The sequence below is a fragment of the Pseudopipra pipra genome, chromosome 11 (assembly GCF_036250125.1).
Source record: "Pseudopipra pipra isolate bDixPip1 chromosome 11, bDixPip1.hap1, whole genome shotgun sequence".
NCBI classification, from domain to species: Eukaryota; Metazoa; Chordata; class Aves; order Passeriformes; family Pipridae; genus Pseudopipra; species Pseudopipra pipra.
The window spans coordinates 11,741,253-11,767,315 of record NC_087559.1 but is presented as its reverse complement, the minus strand read 5'-3'; the positions used below and the strand labels follow the sequence as shown (position 1 = coordinate 11,767,315).

At 42.2% G+C, this 26,063-nt stretch overlaps 1 protein-coding gene across 7 annotated transcripts in view; it reads left to right on the top strand.

Annotated features, from left to right (window-relative positions):
• Nucleotides 1-26,063, top strand: part of MGLL (monoglyceride lipase) — a 108,612-nt gene that overhangs the window by 45,012 nt on the left and 37,537 nt on the right. For all 7 annotated transcript variants that reach the window (XM_064667517.1, XM_064667519.1, XM_064667515.1 and 4 more), the window contains 2 exons: nucleotides 472-610; nucleotides 21,131-21,237. In XM_064667517.1, coding sequence (XP_064523587.1) covers nucleotides 472-610; nucleotides 21,131-21,237 — 246 coding nt within the window. The remainder of the gene's footprint in view (nucleotides 1-471; nucleotides 611-21,130; nucleotides 21,238-26,063) is intronic.

Here is a 26,063-nt window from a genome sequence, read left to right as displayed (position 1 = left end):
CCTCTACTGTTCTTTGGAAATGTTCAGGCAGAGGAAAATCTTTTATGCAGCTGCCTTTTCATATCTGTAGCGACTGCTGCACAATCTGCACTTGATTGCAGTTAAAATATTCTCTTTAGGATCCGTTTGACAAAACGATGCAAAATAAACACAGATGGGAGAAGTGGGGGAGAGAAAGCTATAATGAAGTACTGGTGATGGATTGATTTTCCCTTCTTCCCCCCCAATGCTCTACCCCCATTTTCTGAATGAAAACATTCTGAGCCTTTTCTGAATGAAAACATTGCTACATCTCTGTTTTAAAGTGAAGATTTTAGGGGCTCTTTGGCTGAGGTTTTGGAGGGAGGCTCCCATCAGTGATGCTTGCCTTTTTGATTGACTTTCTTGAATGTCTGTGGCTATCCAGGCTATCAGCTTTTATCTTGGTTCACTTGTTTTAAAGTATGTCTTGTTTCTTCCAACACCTTGCAGGTCATTCTTCCAGAATGCCAGAGGAAAGTTCGCCAAAGCGGAGTCCTCAAAACATCCCATACAAGGACCTGCCCCATATCATCAATGCTGATGGGCAGTATCTCTTCTGCAGGTATTGGAAGCCAGCAGCAACTCCCAGGTGAGCACTTGAAAGCAAATGTCCTTTTTTACTGTCAGTAAATAAGACTCTATTCATGTAATTATTATTTATAGCTTGACTGACATTACAGGGCTGTCTGCATGGAGCTTTACAGAGCCACTGAGAGAGATTTCTCTCATCTGAGAGAGCCTCTACTGTAAAGACCGTATTCTCCAAACGTTTATTTTCTCGAGTCAACCTTACAGATGTAAAACATGGAGTTACTGTCATTCCATGCACAGCTGGCTTGGTTGGCAGTTTGGTTTGCTACCGAGTGGCTCTGGCAGGTGGCTGATGCCTGTCAGCAATAAACAACTAAACTAATGGCACAGGCAGTTAGGGAGGGGTGGGATACAGGCTTAGAGATGTCCACTCTTTCTGAGTTTCTCAGTGTCAACATATGAAACATCAGCAGCATCTGACTTTCATTTCAACAGTAGTAGCCGAAATCTCAGGGCAACAGGCAGAATGTTTGACAGCGTTGTTTTTTGACCGTTGTTCGGTTTCTTTTAAATTATTTATAGTTTGTAAATGATTTAGGAAGCTTTTTCACAGTCAACTGCAATTTCAAAGCTGGCCCGTGTAATAAACATGGACAAAGAACCAGACAGAGAAAATTTTCTCATATTTTTGTCATAATTTAAATAATCCCTTTACTGTAATAGCTTTCTGTGCTGATTATGATCTGCTATAGAAAGGTATCTCTGCTACTCCCATGGTTATGATCTTCCAGTATCTGCTGGCTTGGCATGTATTTATACTGCCACTAGTTATTTATGTAGGTACCTACTTCATAAAAATCTGGATATTGTTTTATTGTTTTCTTTTTCTGTAAGCCAACAGGAAGAACTGTGTTGATTTTATACAGCTAGAAAACAGTCACAGGAAAAAGTTGTTCAAGCTGTTGTAGGGAGTTAAACTTTATCCTTGACCACCCAACAATTAGACATCATCCTGTGTCCGAATCTGCAACTGCAACTGCACTGAGAGAGGGATGCAGGTCCAAGTTAGCTGGCCTTGGTTTTTATGGCTACAAAACTAGGGGACAATGGGAATAACATAGGGCTGGGTGAGCACCCAGGTAACATAGAGGGTGGACAAGCACTGAAGTACCCTGTCCCCAGAGGGGAGGACAGTGCAGTTACCTCACCACGGCTCCATCACACTGGTTGGGCTGTAGGACGGGGGTCTGGTTTAAGATCACCTGGCCCATTTTAGAGTTTCTGAGTTACTTCTACTCACTGCCTTTCAGAAACAAGGAGGAAAGTTTTTGGCACCGAGGCATTACACAATCTTTGTGCCAACCTGAAGATTTCCTCTACACAAAACAAACGCTATGAAACTAAGCTTCTACTGTGAAACCAGGCTGTCTTGTATTATAATGCCAATTAATCATTAACTACCCATAACCTTCAACACCCAGTTGTATTTGCTTTTTTTTGTGTTTGATTTTTTACAAAATTAGTAGTGAGAGGATGAGTCTTTGTTCCAGAAATGAAAGGATGATAAAGAGCTGAGAGTTAAAACTTGGTGTCTAAGTTCTCTGGGTAGTTAATTTTTTTTAGAGCTCTGCGCACCAAGCAGTTAATTGAGAGTGAGCTTGCCCTAGTTTTGCGACAACAGAAGTGGATGGAATCAGTGTTGCTCATTTACAAGTAGTTCCTGAGTGCATGCATGTGTGTGTGTGTTTGCGTGTTTGTGTATAAGGAGGGGGTGTACTGTTTATTATTAGCTCTTCATGCATTGTTATGTACGAGAGAGATGGTAAGTGACTGAATAACAAGTCAGTGCCTGGATCCTACAGTCAAGAATGCCCTTGAAGTGCATTTATAGGCAGACCAAAAATACAATATTTTTCCCCTGTCACCTCTCATAAGAACCTCTGCTTTTCTGCTTCCTGTGTAGAAGCTCAGCAACTTTCATCTAATTTTAAATGTTCAGCAAAAGTGATCTCTATATATATGTATGGGGAGAGAAAGACACCTCAGGGGACTTTTACAGGCCCGTTACAATTTATTTCAAGCATTGAAGGCAGTTCTTTCAATCTTCTAACTCAATTGTTGATTCAGGTTCAAATCTTAACGCTAATGAATGATGCTATAACAGTCAAACGGTGGGATCTTTCATTGATCCATTATGTGTCTAATCCCAGCTAGGGCTACAGAAATACCTCTTCACTGCAGATGCCCAAAGGTTATCATTGACTTGTCTTCTGTTAGAATAGAACTTACCGTCCTTGATCCCACCCCCAGGGAGGGGGAAAACCCGGGATATCTGCCAAAGGAAAAATTAAAAAGTAGCCCTAGCCTGGGGTCGAAGAGCAGACAATGGCCAGGCAGTCTCTGAAAGTTGGGACAACTGACAGACATCACCCCTTGGAGCTGGTGCTTCTCTTTTATCTCCTTGAACAGCCCCACAAAGGTGGATAAAGGCTGTGGCAGATTAACATGCTGCAGCATATTTAAAAAAAAAAAACAACAAAAAAAACCCAAACAAACAAAAAAAAACCCAAACAGCAAACAACTGTTTTTCAGGAAGAGAGGGAAATTTTGTGAGGCTTTATTGCTTCGTACTCACAAATACCCAGGCTCTGATCCTGTGTGGTGTTGATCTGACTGATCAGCCCATACTGGTGCACATATGGAAGCTTTGTTATAAGTGCCACCGAGGCCAAGGTTGTCCTGCCAGTGAAAGGCACCTATTGTGAGTTCCTCAGCAGGGTCCGCTTTGTTTCAGAGGGGGATTTAGGTGATTACTTCACAGGAAGCTGACACACAAAGGCACTCAGATGTCATAATGATTAGATGGGGTAGATGGAGTAGGTAGCATTAAGGAAGGAGAAAGACAGTGTTTTCCACTTGTTTTTCGGGTGGGAAGTCACTCCCAACAGCAGAGCTGGAGACTGGGTGTTGTCTTCTCTTGCTGCCTGCTGGTAGCAGTGCAGATGCAGCTTCCTGGTCAGCAGCCCTGCAAGCTGCCCAACTTGTTGAGCCAGTTCCATCTTAAAGTGTAATTAAGTGGTCTTGTTGAATGCAGCAGGGAAGAAAAAGCAGAATGTTCTGGTGTCGTTTCCATGCTTTGTGTCAACAGCAGGATTTGTGGAGAATGAAATCGGGTAACTCTTTGGCACTGAGTGCTTACTACTGAGTGCAACACAAGATTTGGACAAGGCAGGGCATTTTCAGGACTATGTAATGTTTTTTGGAGGAATTAAATCATTTGTACCAAACAGGATTGATCTCATGCCTATACCATGTCCCAGTAGCCAAAGAAACCCTACTCAATGGGAAAGCAGTAATTGTGTAAACAGAAACAGCAGCTCCATGCAAGGTTGAAACCTCTGCCACCACCCTGAGAACTCTGAGTCTAAATATGAGGAGGTGAGAAATTGAGGAACCATTCTCTATTCCCAGCTCCTCAGACAAAACTGCTAAGAATAGGGGTGGGATGAGGAAGGGGAAGGAAAGTTGGGAGGAGAAGTCAGGATGTTTCCTTTGAGGCCTCTAAAGGGCCTGGAGAGCTTGAGAGATTACCTTCTTTTCCTTTCTGTTCCCTATACCCATAGCTTTTTCTGGATGCTTCCTTCTCCATTCTTCACTGTTTAGATAAGCATAAATGCTTTCTTCTGGGACACTTTTAGTCCCTCTGCTTGACCTCAGATAAACCCTGCAAAATTTACTGACCCACAGTAGTTTTTTCCAGAGCTGAGCCAGCTGACCCAGAGCTGCTTATAGCTGCAGCCACCACTGACTTTAGACAGAGTGATGCTGGAGTCTCTCCTGGCAGATCAGCCACTCTAGGTTGGGCAGATGAAGGTTGAGACACTTGTAGTTAGAGGATGTATTTGAAAACGTGAGGTCTAGATACCTGAGCTTCCTCAGCTATCATTGTCTGGCATGGTGCTTGTGTGTCTCTCCACATAGTGGTCACTAGGTGATCATCTCATAGATGATTGCCAGCAACTGAAGTGATCTGCCTGGAACTGAGGCACATGTGGGTCACAGATGCATTCCTGGTCGATTGTTAATGTACACTAGAATGGGTTGCCTCAACTTTAGGCATCATGACCACAGTTTAAGTAAACAGAGTTGCAATTGTCTGAGTAAACAGTGCCTTTGTAGGAGTTCTTTGATTTTTACACCCAGCAAGTGTGATTAAAAATAGAAAATTAAACAAACAAAAAGCACCCACTTTTCTATTTGCTTTTTACATTTGGTTTACTCTATGAAAAATGCCTGTCATTCATTCTGACTTGTTAGAAATTAAAGGCCAATCCAATAAGGAGAAAATAAATTTCTCTCTTCCCCAAGGATTTTACAGATGCGCCTGAGGTGCAGAAATACAAACTGCATTTGTATTTGAACTGGCCCTCAAATTGTAAATATTGCTTGATGGTTTTGGCATCTCATTACCAGCACTTCCACAGCATTTCCAGAAGATCAGCACAGCTCCCAGCAGGAGCAGATGACAAAGTTGAATTTGACTTTCAGACCTTTCCAAAATGAATTAATGAATAAATAAATAAACCAAAGTGAAGTCAAAGCAAAGAGAGTCAAGTCACTGATTATAATATCTTTAATTACAGTGTGTGGTTTTAGTGTCTAGAAATACTTGAAGGAGTTTCTAATTCAGCATCACTCTTGAAGAGCACTTTGTTTGTACTAATGAGGTCAACTTCAAATTAATGCCAAATCTGTGTGCTACAAAGTGACTTATGTCAGCACAGTTTGTCATAGGATGAATTCATCTCCCTCTGTGTGTCTGATCACATCACACACACTGCAAAGGGAAATAACAATGATCATTGTCGAATCAACATTCCAGGCTTTGCTTGCTGTATTGCTATTGCCCGAGTTTCTAAAGCCTCCCTTCTATTCATCAGCCATGTATGTGTTCCTTTAATGCCTCTGTTCTCTTTGCTCCATGTGACTGTTATTCACTGTGAATAGGGGCATCCTTTTATGATTCCTTATGCAGCTTCAGAGGATGGGCAAATTAGCAAATCAGCTTCTCCTGTCTTCTCTGAAAGACAGGAGAACAGCTTTGGTTCTTGCTGTAGGTACTTCCAACAGGTTTCTTCAGTAGGATAATTTTTTTTCAGTCTTCACAGGAATGTTCTACAGAAGCAAATCTAAATCTGCCTTTATTACACAGAACCCAAGGAAAAAGGAGAATAACAAATGGAATAACAGCTGTAATTAAACCACCCCTTTTGCTTGTTCCCCTGTTAGGATCAGCTTCTGAGCACAGCTGTACAATTTTGTGACATTGGTGTCTGGAAACAAGGTGACTTTTGGAGTTCCCTGTTGTGAGTCTCAAAGCAGTAAAATTTCATCCTGATCCTGGGAGCAGCAAAAGAAGCAAAATCAGTGTTGGTTCTCAGCGTGCCACCTGATGAATTGGAAACGGTGCTGTGCAGCATGGTGAATATCAGAGGGAGAGGCAGAAATGGGAGAAAAAAAGAGAAACGGTCTTGAGATTGTATTGCAAAACTCATTTTCTGCTCATTATTCTGCCAGAGACTGAATGATAAGCAAATCTTGCTTCTCTCATGCAAATAGTTCATGGGCTTTTAATTGGAATGCAGGTGTGATGATCAGTACTGGCTTTGTGCCATGGCTCTAACCGATCCCCTCTTTGGTCACTCAGCAATTAGAGACTTGCCAGTCCCTCCAGGTCTATTTATCCTTAGCAGACCCTGCACTGACCCCTGCTTCAAACCAGCTCTTTGTTGACAGTGATGCCATAGCTGAAGCAGACAAATTCATTGATCTTATCAGGGTTCCAGATGCAAGAGCACTTTACTTCACTAGTACAAGAAATATGTAGGTTTAGTCAAAATAATAAAACAGCTGCACACAGTTCCTTGCTTCAATTTCTCCAGCACTCTTGAACATCCCTTGGGAACACACAGCAGCTCTTTTAGGTCACCATGAATATATCTACAACAAGAGTTGGCCGGTATAGGTGTTCTGAGTAGAGGAGGATATTTTTTTCTAGATGCCTGTAGCAGAGGAGTTGGCCTTGCAAGTTCCCTTCAAGCTGCTGTGACTTCGTGCTTTTCAGAGCCAGGGTGACCTGATCTCTTTGTTCTTGTAGGGAAATTGCATTGTTCTAAGAGCTGTCCCTGCAGACACATTTGGCTGAGTTGCCTTCCCTAGGTCCAGAAGCACATTGTCCTAATGTGCTTCCACTTGAATGGAAGCCATCAGTGTTTTAAACCTCCTATTGTCCCTTATCCAAAAGATGTGACACAACCCTGATAGCAAATGGCTGATTATCCTAAATATCCAAGGAGATAGCATTGCACCTTGCCCAAGAGATTCCTTAAGATGTGCTTAGGCAGTTATATCCTTTACTGTACTCATACATCCCTGTCCTGTACTCTACCAGTACAGACATTCCGGCGCTATATCAGTATGGCTTATTATCCATAATAGGAAGGAAGAAATTAGCAGCACCAGGGTAAGTAAAGTTTTAGACATCATTAAAATTATATCTCCTCTAGGGTTTCCTCTTGCAGACCCATAAAATTTCACTTATGTTAACTGAAAAAAAAGTACTGGTACAGCAAACCCAAATACCAACCTTGGGCTAGTCCCAACCATAAACATCATCTACAGCTACCAGACACGGGGGAGTCACTGGGTGGTGGTGTCAGAAAGGCGTCTCAAAGCTGACCAGACTCACTGCCTAGACAGTGACACTGAAGTGTGGCCTTGGAGACAGGAAGGGCACCACTGGTGGAAGCTGTCCTGGGGGCCAAAGTGATGCAGTCAGATTTAGCTGCCTCCAAGCACACTTTTCCAGGATGTCCCATCAGCGAGTCACAGGAGATGGGGTAGGTGTTGGTCTTTCTCTGCTTGGGAATGTGTTTGTTTCCCCTAGAGAGATGCAGTACGTTTGTGCCTGAAGGGAATAATTATTTTAGCAGTAGCAGACATGTAGCAGTTTTCAACATCCCAAGACCTTGAGTAACAACAAACTTCATGAGTACTTCAACATGCATGAAGGTGTCTCCCCTTCTGCATGACAGACACTGGCTCTCCAGCCAGGAGCTGTCTTCCTTTCTGTTTGGCAGGCGCTCGCTTGATGATGGGAGCCTCTGAACCCTCCCATACTGAGTGATAGCAAAGACAGCTTGCTAGACCTAGAGAATTTAGTGTCAGAAAACAGAATAAAGAAGCCAATGAGGAGCAGAGAACAGGTAAAACACATGGTCAAGACAGTCATTAGGCAGTGGCACAATGACCAGTGATTTACAGAATCAGACTCTTAATTTCACTGTACTTTTATTTCCTTGTCTAAAATTGGGTGTAGTCATCCATCCAAATGATACGAATTGAGGTTGGAGTCACTAGACAAAAGTTGCCAGAGAAAGTAAGTTATTCCTTGAGGAGCTGGTGGTTGAAGAGGACTTGATGTTTGAAGAGAGAGATTAGAAAAAGTCTACTAAGTGATGCATTAGTTCTCTGCAGTTCAGCTACAGGTAAATGGTCTCAGCAGCAATCATTGAAAAGAAAGGATAGGAAGAAAAAAGGGAACAAAATATTGACAACTGGGCTAAAGCCAAACATTTAGCAGTAATCGTTTGCTCCAGTGTTGTCTTCAGAAGGGTAAGGAAAAAATGTACAAACTGCTATAGATTTGCTATGCAAGAAAGATTACTGATCTTTTTGAGCTGTCTGTCTGACCTATGGTAAAAGAACTTGCTCTATATGTTTTTTTCTTCCTTGTTCAAGCTTGAAGCTTGCAGACTGAGGGAATAAAACTTAAATCTTTGGCCTTTCTTTAGAATAGAAAGTTGGTTTAATTTGCTATAGTTGTCAGCAGGTTAGCTGGTTCACCAGCTGGCAAGATGTGCTTATTTTTATAATTTTTCAATGTACTTTTTACTTTTATTTTCAAAACTATCTCAGTGGGGTTTCAAATTCAACTGTCAAATTCCAGAAATCTATGGTGGCTTAATTTGCTGGGCGAAAGGCATGAGGAGTGATGGGGAAGCTGTAAGTAATTAAATTGCAGTAGAGATAACATCTACTGACTTAATGGTTAAGCTTTTTCTTCATTTTTTCAATTTTGTGTGAGCGCTAATCTGCAATATTTGAAAAAATGTATTATTATATAATATATTGTATATTATTATATATTATGTATTTTTATTATTATATTAAAAACTGTATTCTGAGCAGCATTCACGATCTCATGTTATTAAAAAGATATTCAGGCAATCAGCATTCAGTCGTCCTCTGGCCCACTGCAAACGAGGGGCAGGGAACATCTCAACCCAGGCTGTTCTGAAAATGCATAGAGCACCTCTATGACATTATTTGATGCCCACAAATTCATTAGGACAGAAAGCTTTTTAAAATTTTTTTTTCCAGGTTCACTGTGGCCCCGTGCATGTAGCACAGGAAACCCACATCTTGACGTCTTGAATTCTGCTGTTGAACTCCTGCTGGCTGCTGTAGGGTCATGTTTTGCCTCATGCTGTGTGCCCATCCTTGCCCCTGGCATGCACTGTTGCTGTGGGCAAGGCTTTTTACCTCTGTACTTCAGTTTGTGTAGCAGTGGGAGAAAAGGTTGATCCTTGCTTGGGACAGGGTAATGGATCAGAGGATCTCTTGAGGTGCCATTCATCTCTGCCATGTGACTCTACAAGTAGCCTAGTTGCATCCTCTGTAAAGCATTTTGGGTTTTCTGAATGAGGAGTGTTGTACAAAAGCCAGCTGTTGTTATTATTTATGCTGTTTATTTACTGGTCACATTTCTCAGAGCTGGGGAATGGGGGAAAAAAACCATCAGCAGACTCACTTTGTTTACATTTCATTTCACTTTCAGTGTTTGGGGAATGTTGATTTGTTAAACACTATTCCTCCCTTTGAGGATCTTAGTTTTACATCGTGGAAACATTGCCTCATTCATACACAGGTGTATGTTTCCCTTTTGAAGCACCATTTAAGGGTTCTGCCTGTCAGAGGTTTTCTTCCTGCTGTGCACATTCTCCTGTTGCTTTAGGAGTGGTGATCAGATCCCTCAGCACAACTACATGCACCATCGAGGCTTGTTTACATTTTGCTGAGCCCAGAATATTTTCAGATGTGTCACTGCTAGAGCCGACCCACCATCCTGCAGGCAGGTCCAAACCTGTGCTGCTCCAAACGGCCCTGCCAGCTCTTGGGCACCATGCAGGGCACAGTGCTCCAGTGAACCCCATCCCTGCCTCACAGCCACAGAACTCGGGGCTCTCTCCTGCCCCAGGTCCCACGTGACACATGCAATGGTTCAAGCCTCATATGGGAGCTCCATGTCTCCGATGCCTTGAGCCACCCTGGTGCTGTGCTGCAGCAGTAGAGCTGATGGAGCTCTTCCCATTCCCATGGCAGGCTGTGACAGGTGCACCCCTCACATGTGATCCAGCACATGTCTTGGAAGTTGGCAGAAGAGAAAGTCAGGAGGAAAGGCAAAACATCTTCCATGCTGCTAGCTCAGACATCATCTCTGACTCCTTCTTTGCTGGAATTGAAGGAGTCGGAGCTGGCATGGCAGTGGTGGGGTTAATAACTGTGGTATTGAAAGTATTTGCTCTTGATATTGCTGATGCTTTTTTAAAATGGTCAGAAATATGTGGTACAGCCTCTGGTAAAGCACTCCACATAAAACACAGCATTTCTGCAGCAGAATAACAGCTTGTGGTTTAAATAAATGTTGTTATTTCTGCTCGTCTGTAGGTGTACATATATGTTTTGGTTCAGTGGCTGCCAGATACTGTAAATGAGTATTGATTTCCTTTTCTATTTTAAGCTTTTCTGCAGAAAAGACATCCCACATGCCTTTAGCTTTCTTTGCCTGTAGCTAAAGTGATTGCAGCCAAGTATTTATCTAACTAAATACTCTTTTATTTTATTCTTACCCGCTCATCCTTGTTTTAGTAGTTGCACCCCAGGCTGGCCAGGACCCCATTCACATTTTGGAGCTTAAAACTGTTACATCTGGCCCTTTTTGAGAGCAAATCAACAAGACAGTGATTAAAACTCATGGCAGGTAGGTTCTTTATTTAGCATGGCAGCCCTCACTGCCAGAGGTGAAGATGCCTGGATGCTAGAAATGAAAGAACATTTTTGGAACCAAACCTTCAGTAGCTAAAGTCTTTAGACACACAGATTAGCTCAGTGCAGCCAAGAAATAACTCATCTGGATTTGGCAGCCATAGACTGAAGTCTGTATCTGTTAACTTTCAAGTCGTCTGTAGGTAAACCATTGCACCTCACCTGTGATTAAAATTTACTTTGATTCAAAATGTGAATAAACATTTCAGCTTTTAAAGCCCATGTTGCAGTGATCACTGTCTCAGCAGCGTTCCATGTCTCATGTTTAGCTGCTTGCATTCAACTTTCCTTCCTACCTCAGGTCTACAGTAAACATGGAATAGTAAATTAATTGGAACAAGCTCAAAGCCTTGGCAAACGTTTTGCCTGTGACATTCCTGATTTCCCAGAGGAATAGCTCCTGATATTGATTTTGACAGAGCCTGTAAAGACTCACTGTAAAGATTCCTCTCATAACTGGGCAGGGCTGAAGTGCAGCTCTGGGATGTGCCAAGATTTAATTGGAAATTAATGTGTTTAATCTCAAAATATGTTAAAATATACATAAGCATTTCATGATTAGGAAATCAATCCTCGAGTTTCTGTCTCTAAGTTTATGGGATAATTCCATCCAACTTTTGGAAAATCACGCGGAAAAAGATTGGCAACTTGGAGACTCGGGTTACCTGTGACATTTGAACTTTTAATGAGTTCATCAGTTAGTTAAGGATAACCAATTAAGATCTCTGCCAACACAGAGGACTGCTGACAAAATTGGCAATTGACTTAGTGCAGGAAGCAATCAAGAGTTGCACATTACGGGTGGGATTGCCTGGCTACAAACAGTGCTATTAGGTCTGAGTATGTCAGGGAATTGAAGTTTTTCTTTAAACCATTGCCATACAATTGGGAATTGTACATTCAGTGTTTTATTAAAAAGTAATAATAACATACTATTTTGAGTTTACAGAACAGGTAAGGTGTCATCTCTTTTCTTGCTCCTTCTTTATTCACAACTCTCTTCCTGAAAGGTGCCCCTGACCGTGGTGGGGGGTTGGAACTAGGTGATCTTCAAGGTCACTTTCAACCCAAACCATTCTGTAATTCTGAGCTAGTGAAGATTTGCCCACATAAGCCCAAAATGCCTGATCAAAGTACTTCAGTCATGCAGTTCTTATTGCAAGGAATAGCTTGGAAATGCTCTGACTCCTTGTGCCAGGTGTGCACTTTTCAGCCTCTTCCTTGCACAGGTGCTGAGGTGATGAGTTGAATTCTTCCTTTAGTACCTTTTTCAGTATAGCTTGTCATGAGTTGTCTGTACCATCCGCTCCTGAAATAGCAACATGAGAATGGAGGTGATCACAGTCATGGTAGAGAATAAAACATGGACAATCACATTTTAGAAAACCATAAATTTTGTGGGGAGATTGACTTTGAAGGACCTCTGATGTGCCCAGGTTCAGACCAATAGTGATGTCCTGCATCAGAAATACCTTGTGAAAAAACTGAAGTCAGAAGAAGTCTGCAGACTTGTCTTAGAGGGCTTTAGCAAATGATGCTTAACATTTAGATGTAGTGTTCTCTGCAGCACTTGATTATTTGTCTCAAACCATGAGCCCTTCTTAACAAATATTTGAAAATAACCAAGCAAACAAACATGTTACTAAGGACTTGAAGTTAGCAAGTAATTGTGTGGACCAAACCAGAGGGATGGCTTTATTAAATCAAATAATTTCCATAATTTGAAAGCTACAGAGGGTCATCTAGAACTCCCCACCTCGATACAGGCATACTGCTATCTATTTTCACCTTCTGTGCTATGCTGAAAGGTGAGATTAAATTGTCAAAATGGGGCTGGGATGTCACACAGGGAGCATTTTTACATGGCTTGAGTTGATCTTTAGTGAAGCACACCTTGTTCCTTTCTAGGAAGCCTCCCTGGTCTTTTAGGGTTGAGTTGGATTTGTCAGGCTATGAACTTACAGCAGCAGTAGTGACTTGTCACTGAACAGGTGCCAGTGTTCTGAATGTGCCGAGACTGCAAGCGAGCTCAGTAAAAAGGAACTGGCTTTGCACAGCTGCTTTCAAGCAGAGACATACTTTTATATTAAAAAAAAAAAACCCTTTTTGGTTTAGTGAACAGATCTAGTACTGAACTAGTGTGTAGTGCTGAGTTTAAGCAATAGTAACTGTGCAGAAGAAGCTTCTGGCCCTTCAACAGCAGCCTTCTCATGCCTCGAAAGGACAGTCTGTCTCATTACATGGGACTTTCTTTTTCCAGGGCTTTGGCTCGCCAGGCAGTGCCTGCATTTTGATTTCAAGAAGAATCTGCCACATGACTGGCTAAACAGTAATTTTTGTCCCTTTGGAAATCATTAGAGGTTCAGTGCAAGTCCATGAAAGAGGAAGGGGAGTCTGTGAAAACTGTTCTTGCTCTTACTCCCTATCTGTTGGTTCTCCATTGAGAATGGTGGTCCTGCAGCCGCCTTCCACCTGCAGTAGCTTTGTTTCCAAGTCAACATGAATTTTTAATAAAATTAACCAGAAGTATTTTATTTTTCCTGATTTCCAAGGGGATCTGTACCAGAAACTCTTTTGTTTCTTTGCATAACTTTTCTTCACACCCTAAAGCTGTTCTAAAAATTTGGTGTGTGATTTCAGATTGACTTGAATTTTGCAGCTGTGCTTTGCACAGTTTTTTTAGAAAGATACTGACTGTTTTGTGCATCTATCCTTGTAGCTCCCCTTAGGAGATCTGACCTCCATTTTATCTCTCTTGTAGCCCTTGTACCGAAGAAGGGCTGAAGCAGAGCAAAGTACAGGACCAGGATGTCCAATTCCAGCCTTCCTCCCAGTCAGGCCCTGGGGCAGTTCTGCCCACGCTCCCCCAACCTCATCTCTTCTTCAGTCCTGTGTGTGTGGCAATGCCTACACCTTCCCTCTTTGGAAACAGAAGTTGTAATTCTTCTTTCAAGGATTCCTGTGTTCTGTAGAAGGGCAGCAGCAAGAGGGAAGTGCAGCTCCAACCCTGGGCTGCCTGTGTCTCCAGGGATCTTGTCTTCCTTGTAGATTCAAAGCAGCAGGTCTGGCAGTCAGTTTTGCCAAGGAAAATCCCATCTCTGCTATCAAAGTGGAGGATTGGCTCCCCGAGGCAGTGCGTGTAACCCTAGAATCCCTCCTCCTCAGATTTATCCAAGAAAGGATAAATCGGCCCACGAGTTTTAAGCTACACACCATGCATTTCAACTCTGATCTCAGCCTCACATCCCCTAAAATATTACTTCAAAGCTTCCTTGAAACAAAATACAGCTGGTCTCAAATGTTAACTTTGCAGAGATTTATCCAGAGCCATGCAATTTCAAGGATCCAATAATTCCTTCCCTCCCGCCCCCACCTGAAGTTTCCTTCCTGTCTTTTCTCTGTATTAGACAACTCCTGAGTTATTCTTGGTGAGGGCTTGCATTTTGAAAAGCTACAATAAATCAGTGTAAACTGTTTCTCCACATTGTTTTGCGCTGGCTCTGTCTAGATCCTGTTGAACCTTTTGTTTTGAAATATGTTTTTACCACCCAGTTCTGTCTCTGCTCCATTGATTTATGTGTCTGCACTTTCTGGTGTTGTTGGAGAACTCCTGAATGTCATGGCAGTTCTCAAATGCCCTCCTAACTCTGTACTGGTGAGGAATTGTGATTTTCAAATGTGTCATGAGAGTAGGCTTGCAGACATATTCCGAGAGAGCTGCTTATACCAGCAGGCACAGATTTTAAGACTGAGCCTGAAATCTCTATGGTGTAAGACAGTAAGATGGTGCTTACACCAACAGGAGCCTCTTCAGACAGACTTACATGGGAATTTCCAAGCCTGAGGAAATGAGGAAAGAAAGTGGGAAGCAGAGTTTTGCTGAAGAGGCTTATTTTTTAACTGCCAGTTTAGGATCTGTGGCCGCACTCGAAGCCACAGCATGACAGCAAGTCCTCAGCTGACACCTCCACACTGATTCTACTAGACTGGACCAAAGCACATCAAACACCAGTGTGCAGAACCCTCAGTCCCCACAGGCTCTGTAAAGGCAAGCAGAAATTGTGCAGCGTGACATAGTGCATGTTCCTTTGACATGTTCTGTTGTGCTTAAAGAATTTTCACAGTTAAACTACTACATTTGTGAACCACTACTTACGTCAGTCTATCTAGAAGAGGTGAATTCCTCCAGATTCGGAGCTCTGTGAGATATCCATGCTGATGCTCTGTGGTCTGTGATATTGAGAGAAGGTTGATAGAGACTCGACTCCAGGCTATTGCCATTCTGACTTGCTTTTTCCCCTGAGTTGCTAAAAATAGCTATAAAACTGCTAGTTTCACACAACAATGTTCAATGGCAGCTGAAGAAAGAGTTGGCTACTCAGATTGCAGACCTGCATGGCAAAGCTGTGGGCCAGTAGGACAGAGGCTAAGAACACAGTTCTCAAGAAACCTGAGCAAGAGAGCAAGCTCTTGGATGTAATGCCTCCTTGGCATTGGATTGGAATTAGGAGCAAAGTCATTGCCTCTTAATCTCCAGAAGGACATAACTCAGATGTTTCCTAGAGACGGAAGGATGGCATGAAGGGACACACCTGACTCCACCATAAATATTCCTGTCTAACTGGAGTCATCAGGCTGAACTCTTGGCTAAGCACAACATAAGAGAAACTGTCATAGCTATTTTGTGATCCCTGCCCATAGCCCAAGTTTTATGAGGGTCATGTGGGACACAAATCACCTCAGGAAAAAAAAATGCAAAAGCTGACTCAAAAAGCAGACACAGAGACATCCCTCTTCCAAACTTCAGGTCTTACACTGAAAGCAAGGGGCTGAAGAGCTCTCCAGAGAAAAGGTCACCAACAGTGAACAAAAAAATTCATTCTTCATTACATGTTCTTGGAAATTATTAGCTGAATTCTTTTTTTTAGTGGTAATCTTTAAGCAAATACCAAGGGTAGAAAATTAGATTGACGCTTAAATCCAACAAACTTACAAGCTGCTTAATGCACAATCTTATCATGTGAAAAATAACTAATCTTCATAGTCAGTGAGGCTCAGTCACCCAGCTAACACAAGAATGCACACCTTTCAGTGACTTTCCATTATAATATACTTTGGAAGCAAAATACACACATAGCATTACATTTTTAACCCATTAAAAGATCTGTGAGCAACTGTCCAATTGCTTGTCCAAAAATGTGACTAGTGAAATGTTTTTGATAAATAAAGGTTAATTGTTCAGCTGCAAAGGAACTGATAAATCAACTCAAAACAACAGAATGTAATACTTAAGCCAGTCATTTTTCTGGCAGTCTAGCTGGCTAAGAGCTTTCCTGTCATTTAGTTTTTAAAAATTACTTTAGGAATTTAGTGTCTGGTATTCAAAACTGTTCAGTCAGATGTTCTTTGTTAGAACTGATCTGGTTCTGATAACAATATACATAAGACCAAATGAAAAGCATGGTTGCCTTACACAGAATAACATAGTATTAGCTTAAGTTGAGAGGACTCTATTCAGGAAATCACTTCTGCATGTGATTAAATCAATCCTTATTCCGGACAGCATTTATAAATCCTTTTGTAACTTTCATCTCGTCCTTTGCAAGTCCTGTTGACTTTCATGTGTTGACAAAAGTTTCCTGAGGTTAAGCAAGTACTTAAACGTTGTTCTGAAGAGGGATGCTTTTGAATGAGGTGGAAAAGATAGCATTTTTCATATATGCAGTCATAGGAAGTTTGTTTTCCGTTCTTTAGTCTAATCCCAATGCTTTGGGTTATTTTCTGGCAATAAAAGAGCATGCACAGGATCCCACAGTAGTGGCTCTCTCCCCAGAGGACACAAGATGTTAAAGTCATACCATCCTCCTCACTACCTCCTTTGTTTAGTTCAGCTTCAACATGACTTTTGTTGAAAGCAAAGCAAGAACATGGGTCTTACACCCAGCAGGACCCAAGTGCTGAGTGGTGTTTCTGGCCTGCAAGGTTTCATAGCACAACAGCTTTCTGAGTGTTTTCATTTTGTTTCTAACAACTGAGCCTCAGTTCAAGGAGGCTCTTGCTCAGGTGTGTGATTGCAATTGATTGTGGAATTGCATCTCTAAACAATTGTTCTGGCACAGCAGAAGGGGCAACATGTGTCCAGCACAAAAGAAAGTGAGAACCTCTAAACCTGGTACTGCTTTTGTGTGTAAAGCTGCAACCCAAACACCACCCTGCCCTGTGAAGCTGCTCCCCACACAAGAAGTGAAATATTAGTGTGGGTGAAATTACAGTGAGGAATAGGGAAGGTTGCAAACAGCTAAAGTTTGGATCAACTGGTGACCTCCCTGAGAAGCAGGACAGAAAGACAATATTTTCATGTGGATTTGTGCACATTGGCGTTGGCTTTGTGTTGCAACCTGGCCTCCACCAACTCCCAGCATTCCTGGTTCAGGAAAGGGTGTTTGCACGTGCCTTGTACCAACTGCAGGTGTGACATTGCTGCATATTACTGGCTTAACAAGCCACAGCTGCAGCATAGGAGGGGCTGATACCAGTGATGGGTGACCTGCACAGTGGAGTGTGGGAGCAGAGACTGGTCACTGATGTACACCATCGCCTCCTTATGGGAGAGAACTAAATACAGCCAGTAGTTGATTTAAACAGAAGAAGACAAATATTGTCCTGCCCTCTTGTTGCAATAAGCAACTGCATCTGTTTGCCAAGCTGTGCGGTACCAGGAGGCAGAATCCTGAGGTGGGGAGGGAGGAAGAGGAGGAGGTGGTGAAGGCTATGGGAAGGGCAAGGGATCTGTGAAAACCATCTGTTGCTTTTGCAAACAGCAGTCAATAAACTGGTTCCCTTTAATAGCCACAATTGTTGTTGCACCAGTTGGGTGAGAGCAAGTGCATGGGCAATTACTCATGCTCAGCTCACACCTTGGCTTTGTGTGGAGACACACCTGCTGAGTGTGGGGGAGCCCTGTGTGAGTAGGTGCTTTCTTGAACAGATGCCAAAGTAATGTTTCGAGATGTTCAGCAATTACAGTTCCACCAGCCAAAGCCAGCTGGAGCATCCAAAGATACATCAGGTTTCCCTGTCTGTGGTCAGAGAGATTGGAATTAGCGTGTGTTCAGGCACAGGTCAGTCTCCAACAGAAAGCTTTGCACACTGTGCACTATATTTTCTACCTGATATGTTCAAAATGCCAATGATTTCAGCAGCACAACTTCAAGAGCTGGAATTGAAGAAATTTCTCCCCAGTACCAGTTTGATACATGGCCCGTACACAAACCTTTTTTAAACAAAATTCTCATTGAGGCTGCACACAGAGGCACCGCAGTCCTGCAAAATCTTAAACCCTGCAGGATTCCTGTATTAATTTTAAATGAGTCTGTTGAAAGCAATCTCTGATATTCTGTTATTCCAGCCATTGTGGTAAGGAAGGAGCAGGCTGTGATTCCAGAGCAGGGATGTCTGCAAAAATGTTTACATACAGTAAAGAACTGCTGTCAGTCAATCTAATCACTCGTTGCATTTTCCTGGCAGCTTGCTAGTGAAAATACATTGAACCATGCATTTGTTATACTGCCTTCAGGTGTTACTTGCCAAATCCAAATTTGTTTTGTAATGGAAAATGAAGGATTAAGCGAAAGAGCCAGATCTTCCAGTCACTGTTCAGATGATACTCATATTAATTTCAATTTTTCAAGCTATTGTGTTTAATGTATGGCCTCTGTGCTTAGACCTGAAAGCTGGAGATAAAGAGCTGTGTAGATGTGACCTAGTTCTAAGTCAGTAAAGCCACTCTCACTTTTTATTGAACAACAGAACAGGCTACTTTTGTTTCATCATGACAATCCGGAAATTTTACTCCTTGTTTATGATTTTTGATAGGACAAAACTTTCAAAAGTATCTAAGTCTCCTCAACAACTGCTGTCTTTAGGGCTCTTAAATCGGAAACAGGCTCAGGGATTTTATTCAGTATTTTGCAGACAAATAACAACCCAGATCTGTTCCCTGCGGTGTGCAAAGGCTCAGTTCTGCTCAGTTCTGGCAGCTGTGTGCTAGGTGAGAGGAGAGGTCACAGGAACACCTTGTCTCTCTGAAGAATTGAGGTTTTTTCTTTTCTCACTGGTTTCACAGCTAATGAGGGGTCTGAGCATCTAGGAGGATGCTGACAGGCTAAGTCATGGTTCTGTATCAGTGTGAATGAAAGCAAAATGAGGGCTTTGTTGTCAGGGGATGAAATAACCAAGAATTTCCCGAAAGAGCTTCCCATTAGGTTTCATGCACTTGATGCCATTCAGTGCATAAATTCAAATAATATTTCCCTGAGAAATGGAGGGCTTTATTCAGTCAGCCAAGTTACACCTTAATCTCTGTACCTAGTCAGCAGAAACAAATATAGTCCTCTAAAGAGTAACTGAGGGCTTAAGTAATACACTGAGCAGGGAAGCTGTCAAGGAGGTAAATGGCAGAGAGACTTAACCCGCCTGAGTCTGTTGGATACCAAGGTGATGGGTACACGGGAATTTCTCTCACATTCCCTTATTTTCTGCATCAGTGTCCTATGCAGGCAGTGCCACTGTGCACTGCAGAGTCCAGAGCCTGTGGGTTAACAGCCCAGCTTTGCTTCACCGCCTGTGGTGTTTCTGAATGCTGGGCAGGTCTGCCAGCCCCCGTGAGGTCTCTTTAGGTGGCCCAGGACAAGGGCTGAGGTACCATTTGGTGTAGGTGGAGACAGAAGCAGTTGGATGGTGCTTCCAGTTTTCAGGAGCATGTACAGAATAATGGTTTGCTCTTCCAACACTGTCTGAAGCATTTTTGCTGTGCTGCCTGTGTCTGGGAGAGGTGGGACACGTAAAGCTATGATGTCTCTGCTGCAGAAAATTAATATTCTCCACTGTGGAATGAGCAATATCTCAATTCCTTCGGTGTTTGGAGCTTTAATAGACCCTGCACTCCTAAAATCAGTCTGTCTGCCAGATGCATAGATAACTTGACAAACCTATTGACCAGGGACAATGACAAAAGAAGGATTGACTGCTCCACACAGATTGTTTTGAAACCCTCAGTGAAACTAAGACGATTTGTAAGGCACAGCAAGTTAAATATGGTGCATGACCTAACCTCACCCTTGCTAATTGGTGTTAGACAAGAGACCAGAGCATCTCTGTGTTGCTGCTTTTGTGGTGCTGCTCTGTACAATCCTTCTGGTTTCAATGGATGCTCTTGCAAGTTGCCTAGCTGAGAAAATACTTTGAAGCAGGTGCAAATCAAAGAGCTAGAGCAGGAGTTTCTACACTATCCATCATGTTTTTAAAGTTTAAATATATTAAGATTTTATTGTAGTTTATTGCAGTGAATACAGTCTAAAAAGGTATTCAAAACCTCAGTCAAAATAAAGTTGAGGAATTCACTTGCTCTTAACTGCTGTCATTATTTTATGTTGTCAGTTCATGTAATATTTCACTGTTCATGTACTAAAAATGTCAAACTTGTAGCCTTCAAATGATTTTGTGGTTGCTGATGTTGCAATGACAAATGGTTCTTTTAAACAACCAAGTTATGTTTATGTTGCTAAAGCTGTTTTTTAAATAGTCACCTGTCAAATCCAGCAAAACTTCTGCAATTTCATTGCTACTTCTGCTATAGTTCTAGTCTAAGTCTATACAAACTTTATCTAGTAAAAACACTGTGGAGGTTTGTTCAAGTTCAGTCACTCTCACTTGATGCCATTCCAGGAAAAGTAAAGTATTATTCATAAAACTGGAATCTTCAAAGATAAGTATTTGCAAAAATAAGTGTCTGCAGACTGTTTGTTTTATTATCTCTGTCTGTAGCCTTACAGAGCTATGTAAGAGTCACTTTAATCACGAAAGCAAAGCAACTGTTTTGGGGCAGAAACTGGAATGGTAAAATTACTGGAGTTGGGTCAAAAGATAAAATTCCAAAGTCCAACCAAAGTTCTTGGCTGAAATTTCATCTTGGGGTACTCTCGAGCATCAATGTTGCAAGTTATGAAGTTGAGGACAATATTTGTATTTGAATCCACAGAGAAATACCAGTTGCAAGAGAAATAAATGGCAACACTTACACTGTAGGAGAGTGTAGGCACCTCAAGCCCAAGATGGAGTTATCCAGCTCAGGGACTCACATTTAACTTGCAGCAGACCACAGTGGCTCTGTCCCATGAGCACTTGACTTCCATGTAGTCTGTCCTGCTACCACCTGGTGAAGACCAAGTCAATGGAGGATGACAACGGTGTCCTCTCTGTTCAAACCCTCTCAGCCATTATGTATTTGCCTCGTATTTGCTGATGTCTGAAATGCTGTTGCTGAATTGAATACACTGGTTTCACTTGCAGCTCCGAAGCCTTTGTGGGTTGATTGCCATGTTAATGATTTATACATTGATGCTCCATTTAGGGCCCTCGTGTTCATCGCTCACGGCGCTGGGGAGCACTGCGGCCGCTATGATGACTTGGCCCAGAAGCTGACAGGACTTAACTTGTTTGTGTTTGCCCATGACCATGGTGAGTAGCCCTAAATCTGTACTTGATTTACAGCAGCTCAGGCCTTTACTGAAGTAAATGCTGTTAAAGCTATTCAGCACTGAGAGAAGAGTCTATAAAATATTTACAACTAGACATAAATGAGAAAGGGATCATCTGTTGCTTTGTAAAGATCTGCATGTTGAATCTTTTAAAGCTATCCCTGTTTGCCTTGAGTTTTCCTCAACCTTGCCCTTGACATTACTGCTGGTGCTATTTTAACCTCTCTGTAAGGAATTATTTCTCTTTTTACCTGCCTCTTGGTGGTGAAGTGGTATAATCCACTATGGAAGTGGGACTAGGTTGATGTCCTAAATGATCCCAGAGGGGACGCTGAAATGTCAGCATAACTTTCATTTATGGATACAACTAAACAGCTGCATCCTTGGAACATGGAGAGGCACGGAGACATCACAGACATCTTTGGACACATCTCCACAGTCCAGCAGAGACACCAGAGCTGTCTGTACACAGCTCAGCTCTGATGAGGAACCAGCCTGAGTGTGTGCAAGGCTGTGATAACACAGCAATACCCCTTTGGCCCTCAGCTAGTAGGTTGGGGCGACGCTGGGCCATGTACACTTATTGTCCCTGCTTCTTCTGGCTTGAAGGTCTCCATTCTTTGATGTGACATAGATATGCTGGGTATCACCAGATCTCCTGCAGTGCATGGACTGGGGCATCTCAATAACGTATTTGAACCATCTATCCTGGTTGTTTGATAGCCTTCTGTCACACCTCACCCTTGCAACTTCATGACTTCCTTGTGCTTGCAAATCTTTGCCTTGATTGGTGTAAATCTGATGTCCTTTGGGCAGATCATTCACAGACATTGGAAAGTATACTGCAATTTACTTGGCTGACAAGCCAAGACTCAAACCTGCCCTTAGGTCTCTTCAAAGACAGGACTGCTTAATTTGAGCTTGAAGATCCCAAATGCATGTGAGTCATTGCACCATTTAGTCGGAGAGAGGAAAGGTGAAACCTTACTGAATCCAGGTACCAAGGCTTCCCCTCACACTTGCTCTTGTGACTCGCTCTCAGTGACAGCACTGCACTTGATGTGCAGAAACAACACCTATATTTTCTCTGAAGAGGGAATACCTGATCCTCAGGACACCTTGCAGGGAAAATAAATAAAATGTGATTTTTCTGAACAACTGATCACATGCCATGTTGGGGGCTGGCTTTGCAATGACAGTAGACCTGTGCAGAAGTATTGTTGCTGACCACCTAAGTATCTTTCTCCGTGTATAGGCACAGTATTTCCAAGTGTTGATTCATTCATTTCTGTACACTTTGCTCTGAGTTGGAGGTAGGCTGGCAGGAGTCTGCAGTAATCCCATTAGAAAGTATCTCCATCCCCCTCTGTTTATCTGCATGGAATAAAGCTCATGGGAAAGGGGAAGGAACAGGCCAATTCTGCCCACCCTGCAGCTGCTGTTAACAGACCACAGACAGTCCATACAAAAAGTAACTGAACTACAGGACACACAAGCCACTTGTGCAGAGTCCCCATGAGCCTGTGAGAGACTGTGCATGTATAATGCTGTGCCTTAGTTCCTCATTCCCTTGAAGCCTGATAAAGGTTGTAAGAAGTAGAGCTCATATAAACAATATTTGAAGCAACAAACCTAGAAAAATGACAAAACTCTCTATTTATCACATGGTTTTGATACAGAGAATGCCTCTTCTGTTGGTGGGGAAGGGTCTTCGGTGCGCAGGTTCCTGTCAGGCATGTTTTCTGCTGTGTAATTATTTGCTCTCTTTTTTCCTTGAATATCTTTTTCACTAGAGAAGCGTAAATATTTTGTAGGGTTTCTTGTTTTGGTTTTTGTTTTGGTTTTTGTTGGGGTTTTTTTTAATGTACTGATGTTGCTGGATTAATTAGTTTAATTAGTACAAATCTGGTTACTCAGGCCGGTTGTCAGCTTCGTTCTCCCTGTCAACCTACAGTTTTCTTTGTAAATTCCTTTCGGTTTTCCTCATCAGCAGAGAGGAGAAGGTGAAGAGGAACCTGAAAGCAGAACAATGGGAACACAGTTGTGTTACACAAAGAGCTGATTTAACTAAGCCTTGATTCACTGTAAATTAGAAAGACAATTAACATCTTTTAGGCTCTGTAATATGATCTTTGCACGTAAAGAGGCAAGCACGGAGGATAAAATTTGTTTGATGGAATGCAAGTTACAGTCTGAGCTGGATGGCAGAGAGAGCTGAAGGACACAAACACCTCCATTGCCAAAACTGCTTCAGTCAGAAGCAGTTTATAGCTTTTCTCCACAGTTTTATCTATCAAATCACTTCAACAGCGTGTTCCCCCTTTGTGTCCTGTCATTTGGGTATCTGTGGGTAATATTAATTATTCCATTGTGTTAGCACAATAGTAGCTGTCTGTTCTCCATCTCATACAGTGGCTCTTGGTCATATGAGTTCAGTGTAGATTTCCTGACCTGGACATTTATTCTGGTTCTGATATTCTCATGGATAAAATTCCCAGTACAGGCGCATTATCCATGAGGTCATTAATGCAGTTCCACAGTGTGGCTAGCATGATTTCCCAAATGAGTTGGGAAGTTACTAGGGCTGTAATATGCGTGACTTGACTGATTTATATTGTGTCTATCCTTCAGTCAAAAGAAGGAAAAATAATTTCCATTTTTATTGCTGAGTCTGTAGGAGCTTACACAGCAGCTCTAAATCTTACCAAAGGCTGCTCTACATCGGTGTTTCCTCTTATTCAAGGCTTCAGCAAAAAGGTTGGTACTTCACAGAGTATAACACTATTCACCCCAATTTCTGTCTTAGTACCTTATTGCCCTGTAGAAGGTATCACTGACTCAGTTCTCTTGGTATGTCAAGATTTGAACATTTACTCTTTGGGCTATTTCATTGTAATCACAAGACTGCTGGACCTCATAGATATGTATTAGAAATTTTCTGTGGTAATCGTGGAAATTGAATTCCAGAAGGCCTCTTAACCTTACCTTACATCTAACATTATTAAATGGCTTTGGTTTATATCAATCCCATGAAAGAGGAAAATAGAATTTCTGTGTAATACAGCATTTTTTTCTGTGGTCTCTTATATGGTGCTTTTAACAGGCAGATAACCATTTCCCATGATTTCTGGGATTGCTTGGCATACAGGCTCATGAAGACAGAGTTAAGGCTGCCAGGTCAGGTACCTTTCTGCAAGTTCAGATATTTTGAAATGACACCTCCTTTTTCAATTTTGTTTCTATATTGCTATTATTTTATTAAGGCAAGATTCTGATGACAGAAAAAAGAGACAGACAAACACATTAGGTTATTGGCAGTCGATTTAGGAAAGCTCTCTTAGAAGGAATACCTGTGGGGATTCATCAAACTGGAGTGATATTGTAATTCTTCAGTCAGCTGCCGATTGCAGCTCCTTTAGCTATAATGCAGTATTTTTAGGGATCTGTAAAGCTGGGAGCCAATAAAAACAAGAATAAAGGATAGAGAATGTGGCTTTGTTTTCTCATACCAAACATTTTCACTTGGTAAAGCACATGATGTTCCAGCTATCCTCTTCTCTCTTCCTATAACATCTCATTTGCTGAGATCTAATGGTCTATGGTTGCATTTGCATGGCCAGAGCCCAGAACAATCACAACTTAACCTTCAAAAGCCCTAGTGTCAACTAACAGCAGTCAAAAATGCATTACCAAGATGCAGGAGCCACAAAAATGTGTTTACTTTTCTCTTACACTTTTTAACAGTAGTCGAAAGTAGCCCTCTTTTTCACTTGGAGTTGCTGGTGCTTCTTACAGGTATTGTGGCTGTGTTATGTGAAGATGAGGAAGGAGAAATACTTAGCCCTAACCTGGCAGCAGTCCCTAGCCACTAGACTCACTTCCAACCTCCTGCTTTCTCCAGGCAGAATAAACCCTCTACCTGTCCTGGTACATGGAGACCTCTGACTCTTTGACCCTCTTTGAAGCTGTTGAATTTCCCACTTTCGAGTTATGTTTAATGACAGATCAAAGCAGAGGGAAAGGTTGCAGCTCTTACAGCTTATTCACATTCCTTAGATGTTTGTAACTGAAGTTCAGCTTGCTTTGGCAGCCCCGCTGGTGCCTTGTGTGTGGTGAGCATTTCTGATGGGCTAGCAGGTCCCTCTCAGACACCCACTGCTGCTTGTGCTCTCCAGTAATTTTCTCACTGCTTTCTCTGTTTAAAGAAGGATTTATTTCCAAAATGTAGAAAATAGCTGGAGTGGAGATTTTTAAATGCATCAAATATTAGCTGCTTTTGTTTTGTTTTTTTTTTCCAAGTGATTACTGTGTTGTTCTTGCAACTGTTAAAAGACCGTTTTGTCGATGAGAACAGAAGGCTTTTATTTATTCATAGCACTGAGAAGGATTGATCTACACAGAGAGGTTAAAAAGGACTAAGCATGGTCAAATGTGAGAGGAAAATGACCAAGAAGGATGTCAGCATTAATAAGAACAAGAATTAAAGTAGCACTGTAAGTGTGAAGCCAGAGCTCATGCACATCAGCGTGAGGGAATGTTCTGGGCAGTAGCGCTCCCTGATGTTATGATAGGGCAGGCTTTAGGGCCATCTCCAGGGATAGAGTCAGGAAAGCCTTGGCAAGCATTATTTGCAGCTGGTTTGCTCACAGAGCAGCACAACTGCTCCTTGGTGGCTGGGTGTGGGCCTGCTTACCCACCACAGCAATCTGCTCTTTCTGATTCCTCCGGCGGAGCCTACTGCACTTGAGCAGGAAAGGTTTAAACTGCTTTTCTGCAGAGCCATAGGAAAGAATGGCACTCACTGTT